At 39.0% G+C, this 6,000-nt stretch overlaps 1 protein-coding gene across 1 annotated transcript in view; it reads right to left on the reverse strand.

The window, feature by feature from the left end:
* LOC139412121 (PR domain containing 6) overlaps nt 1–3,937 on the reverse strand; it is a 55,671-nt gene extending 51,734 nt beyond the window's left edge. The window contains exons 1-2 of the mRNA XM_071158929.1: nt 3,445–3,937; nt 707–1,014 (exon numbers count right to left, since the gene is read on the reverse strand). Coding sequence (XP_071015030.1) covers nt 707–1,014; nt 3,445–3,937 — 801 coding nt within the window. The remainder of the gene's footprint in view (nt 1–706; nt 1,015–3,444) is intronic.
* Nucleotides 3,938–6,000: the final 2,063 nt, after the last annotated feature.

Consider the following 6,000-nt stretch of genomic DNA (forward strand, 5'->3'; position numbering starts at 1 on the left):
TATATATATATATATATATATAAATATATATACCATTTAATGCAGTAAAAATTGGCAGTGATAAATCAACTATTGATTTAAGCGACAAACTGATAGAACACCATTCAAACCAAATGCCATTCAAAAACATCACACTTCATTTCTTTGTAATTTTCGTATGTTGGATGTTAGGGGGAAAAAAACGAATTAGCGTCAGTTAGTTTAAAAGGCACCTCTTTTGGCAGGTACACTGTATCGTTGCCTGCTCCCGTGCTCTGAATTCTTAGCCATATCCGTTGATGTGGTTAACGGGTGAGAATGATCATTGGTCAGCTGAGGAAACAGTGACCTTTATCACCACTACCTCATGGGAGTTATCTATCAATTTCACTTGCCACACAAAACCGATTCAAATCATTAGCATACCGCCAAATGCTAATGCAGGTATTCATACTTACAGTATACAGGACATTGAATTTTCCCTTGAACTGTATACACATTGAATCACTTTCAATCAGTGTATGCAGCACTTACATCATGACATTATTCCTATACTGAAACACTTCAGGGTCATTTCTAGTACCCATATCATGGGGCCACACTTTAAAGACAAAACCCAGTGGATGTGTCCACAACTTCACAACCCAATCCTGGTCATCTGTACTGTTACAGTACCTGGAGTGATGTTACACAATTTTAATTTCATCATCATGAACCATAAACTTACCTCCCATAAGTGCCTTGTGTTCCGCACCCCTCCTGACTGCAACTTATCCAGGAGGAGGGGGACTCCCGCAAAGGGGCCGATCCAGGTGCCCTGTGGGATACGCTGGGCGGCACAGATGCCGTAGCCAAGGCCGGGCACAGTGCTGGTGCAGAGGCACACCTCACGGGGCAGGTCCCGCAGCCAGTCAGGGACATCTGGGGGCGGCACGGCCGGCGCTGCACTGCTTGTCCCCACCAAGCGCCGCAGCGAGTGCAGGGGCCCGTGCATGGGGCACTCTCCGTTACGGTTATCTGCACACATGTCACACCCTGCAGGGCACAGCAGGTAGAGGGGGTTTACCAGCAACTCATCTCACATGGTACACATGGGTTACTATCACGTACTAACACTTTGACCAGGGAAAAGATGTATGTGTAATAAGTATAACTTATTTGCATTTTGATATATATGTATATATATATATATGTATATGTATATATATGTATATATATATATGTTTTTACTTTATTGTACTTATATACTTATATACTTATATATATATATATATATATATATAGTCATTGGTCAGGAGAAAGGGAGGATGTACACACATTTTTAAGCAATCATTCAACATAAGTGTTTTGTGACATGTTTTGAAAACATTTTCATGCAAATCTTCTGCATTGTTTGAAAATTATAATTTGATTATATTGCTAATTTAAGAGGCCACAATAATGTTTATGCATAACCAAACATAATTATGTTAAATACATGCCTAATTGGGTTTACAGAGGGATTGAAAAACATTGCACCTTCTGTCACCAGATGAAGAAAAAAGCTATGTCTAAATCAACTTAAGAATAGTGTGCGACTATGGTGTGGCCTTGCTCATTGCTGTCATAGCGGCATGAGTCATGGTACTGGGGGGATTCATTTTGGAACTGAAAGAGGTGTGCAACTCAAGTCGAGACCATACATATCCTACCGATGTTGTCATGTTGTTGATATGTTAATTTTGGCGATAAATTGGGGCTGTTTTACAAACATTAATGGAGTAAACTGGAATCGTAGGCTACTCCCAGATTGTTCCCCATGCAATGCGTAATGAATTTCATTTAAATAATAACGTTTAAAAAATGTAGGCTACTTGCCTATATGTTACAGTCATTCAAATACCTGAACAGCACCAGCAACATGCTTCATAGATCATGCAGTAAAAAAGTTTAATTTCAACACTGACGAAATATTTGGAGAAATGGCCGAAGGACAAACCAACACCTTTTTGACTGATTAATATAATCGTCTTCAAGTGTCAAGTACCCCCAAAAGTCCTATGTTAGGGCTTCTGAGCTAGAAAAACAGTTTAGCCTAATAACAGGTTACATACACATAGCCTAACCTCAAGTAGGGCCTACGCATTAAAACCTATCTGGCTGTCGGTGTAATTACACAAATTATGAAGTAAATGAAATTGTATGTTTCCTTGTGTAATACACACTTCAGCTATTTTATAAATTACCGACATTGCATTGGTTTGAAATATGGGGGAGAGAATACCGAATGTAGATAAAGCAGTCTCGCTGTCCCCGGGAGACTTCCATATACCATGTTCGGATGATGAATAGCGGCCGATGGAAAAGATCGATCTCTGATCCACACTCAGTCCACTCTCTTCTACAAAACTATACAGCAATTAATTGTGGCTTGTCCCCCCATCCCTCATCTCCTTGTGGCACATATCGATGGAGATTACTGCTGATGGGCCGTTTTATCACCTTAAATAAACACCACCATTTCAAACTTCGCTTTAATATAGAGAGGGTTGTCCTCGACGTCTATTTCCATCCGATAATGTAAAAGCAAAAATTCTTCAAGCAAAAAATAAAATAAAAGACTGATGAAGAACGCAGACTGAATTTCTGATGTCAAAACCAATTGAATAAAACATATACATAATGTGATGTTGTTGATTTGAACAAAATGAAAAGAGAAAATGATTGTTTTCTTATTAGTGCCCAATAAAACAAATTGATAAAAGCTTTCATTGATTTAAAAAAAACTTTGCCTAAAGGCCTAATATTAGCCTATCAATGACGAGCTCAATGTTATTTATTATTTATCATATTTATCAGAATATGATTATTTGTGGAATCCGTTTAAATGTCTATACATTGGATGTATAGGCAAATAAGGACATGTTGTCTATTGTTAAAGCCTATATCAACGGTTGTAAATGGGCTATAGCTATCACATTTGCCGCCCTTGCAAGTTGTGCTGCAGTTGAACACATGAAAAATACTATATTTGTTCATCAGTGGAATAGGATATACATAAATTGGTGTGAATATAGATGATCAGAGTTAGTGAACCATGCATACGCCTAATTGACCCATACTACCCAAACACGCGCGGGGCACCTGCTGATGGTCAATGCTGAGAAGCATGACTTTCATGGGGCAAAACAGAAGTTTGGTGTGCTCGAGGACCCTTGATTAAAAGGCAATAGAAAGCCTCGTCTAGGCCTAGCATAGTTTATATTAGTCCATAAAGTCTGATTATGAGTGATGGGGAGGAGCGAGATTAAAATTATTGACGTGTTTTGTTCAATTGTGAGCATAAAGTCAAATCACATTTTCTTATATGCCTAAAATGCGGTAACCTTTTAACAGCTGGATAGGCTCGTTAAATAATGCCCCCTTTAAATAAAGGGAAAACAATATTTCCACTGGAATAGTATGTGCCGTGGAATTCATACATACGATTGTTGTGGTCGCCGGTGTGATTGTTCAATGGGATAATCTCCATTCTCTGCTGTCCGTAGAGGTAGTAGTCTAACTCATCGGAGGTCAGTTTAAATCTGGACCCTTTGTCATTCTTAAAGCTGGAGGATATACAAAGTTCTTTCGCTTGGAGGTTGGTGTTGTCTGACGAGACAATGTCAGAAGAGAGAGTTTGTCCAAAAAGTGCAATTTGTGGCACAGATAGTTGAGATAAACCTGCCAATGATGAAACGGATGGAGTCGATGAAGATGTGGAGGAAGGTGTTAAAGCCGACGATGATGATGTGGAGGAGATCAGGTTCGGCCGCTGACGGAGACTTTCCACCGGAACAGCTACCCTGTCCGGCGGCTGCAGCTGCGTAATGCCTCCATTCTTCAACTGGCTTTGAGGGAAGAGCTGCTGCCAGTGTTGCATGTACGTCGGGTCCACTTTCAAGAAAGCAGATCCGCTAGGGTCACCGGGTTTTAACATCTCAAACAGGAGCTAGAGGAGACAGTAAGCAGTAGGCCTAACTTAGTCTACTTGAAAGAGACAAGTTGAGCATTCAAATTATGTTGCTTTGAAATAAGTGAATTATTACACAATACAACATATGTAAAATAAGCAAAGTATCTAACAATCGCACTTTACGCATAGTTTACGCACAGTTTACACATTGCATGAACATACGTAATCAATTTTGATAGTAAAATAAATTAACACAGCGAGTTGACCTGACCAAAAGCATTTTACCAGTACAAACACTAAAATGTAAATGGAAGTCAACCTCATTAGCCTTTCAGGTCTGTGAACCTCCCATCACATAGGCTACTCATCCTTGCGCTAAGGCAATGGTAGACAGTCTGCTACTTTTCAGAGTTTACGAGCAATGTTCTTTTCAACGAAATGGCAAGTGGGAGCATCGACCTAACAAGACTTACTCTGTTGCGTGAAAAAGGGGATTGGTCCTCGAAGGTGATTCCAATAGTATTTCCCAGACTCTTACACCATAATAGTATGACTTCGGATACGCGGCGTATGTTTCAAGCTCTATGTCTGAAGTACAATATTATCTCCTCCCGCTCTTGTCCCTCTCCTCTGAGCACTCGCAGGATCAGAGCAACTGCACGTGGGTTTTACGACAGCATAAAACACAGGGGACGAAAAAGTTCACACTGGCCCGAAATTGTATTGCCGCATCTCTTTGCCAAAACTATTCTTGGATTTTAGGCTTGAAAGAGTTGAAAGTGGGACAGTTTTTAATTAAATTAGAAATGCAAATAGATAACGCCCATGACCAACAGCATTAGCATATATAACCTATTAGGGTGCGTATTTAACTTATGATCTGAGGCATGCAGTCATGCACCTTTTGATTTATTTTCAACCACATGAATAAGGAACACACATATTATGCTAATGATGAATACGACCGTTTGTTAATCATGTTTTGAAAGTTTTAATTTCATTGGGGTTCAAGGTGTGCAAGGGCTACTTAAGCATATGTATTCATATACACCTTTCCCTTTTTCATGACATTTGCCGACTGATTCAATAAATAGGTGCACCTCAAGATAATGTAGACTGCCTCATGGTATTGTTCCTTTAACTTGTTATCCAGCCCGTGTTTCCCACCGTTTCACATGAGCTTGAGAAAGTTATTACTGTTTGTACAGTGTCTGTATAGCCTATCTAAATGTAGGGCATTTTACACAATTCCTTCCAGAGGGGTGGTAAAATGTTTTGACTGGCGTGATTTTGACAAGGCCATTTGTCATCTCGAGCCCTCTGTAGATTGATAACGAAGAAAAACACCAACATAATCGTCTGAAAATGAACTCTTGTCTACAAAAGCGCAATTTCACTGTAAAAGAATGTGAAAAATAACACAGCCCTCCAAACGGACTGATTGAGGGATTTCTTGAGGGACGAATAGCCTAGCTCATGTAGGCTATACACACAAAAACTGATTCGAACCTCAACCCCTTATTTTTGCACACCAGTAGGCCTATTTACCTCAACTCCAATCATCAAACTCAACTTTACAACATGGGAACAAGTCAGTTATTTATGCATCAATCCAGTTTTCGAGCTAATAAGCTCTCTCAAGCTCACTGAAGCAATCAAACCTATCAATACATTTAACAGCCATTCAAAATATTATTAATGAGGTGTTGCATGATTAAAGGGATATTATTAATATTATTCATAATAATAATCATAATTACTATAATAATTATAAATAATAATAATGAACACATGTTATAAGCCTATTCATTGGTTATTATGTAGGCCTGTTGTTGTTGTTTGCTATAAGCATGACCAAATCATTGATATTGTCCTATGCTTGGATTTTTAATTAAGCTACAACGTCGTTTCTAGAGCAAAGCGTAGCCTACACAAGGAGAGCATTGGTGTTTTCATTCATTGATTAATGCTTCCTAAAGTAAAGCACATTGGAGTAGGGGCTCGGATCAATAAATTAACTGCCAAAATTAATCATGTTCTATGACAAAAGCTAATTATTTAGACATGGGCCTATAGAAAATATTATT

Source organism: Oncorhynchus clarkii, chromosome 6 (genome assembly GCF_045791955.1).
Source record: "Oncorhynchus clarkii lewisi isolate Uvic-CL-2024 chromosome 6, UVic_Ocla_1.0, whole genome shotgun sequence".
In the NCBI taxonomy this organism is placed as follows: domain Eukaryota; kingdom Metazoa; phylum Chordata; class Actinopteri; order Salmoniformes; family Salmonidae; genus Oncorhynchus; species Oncorhynchus clarkii.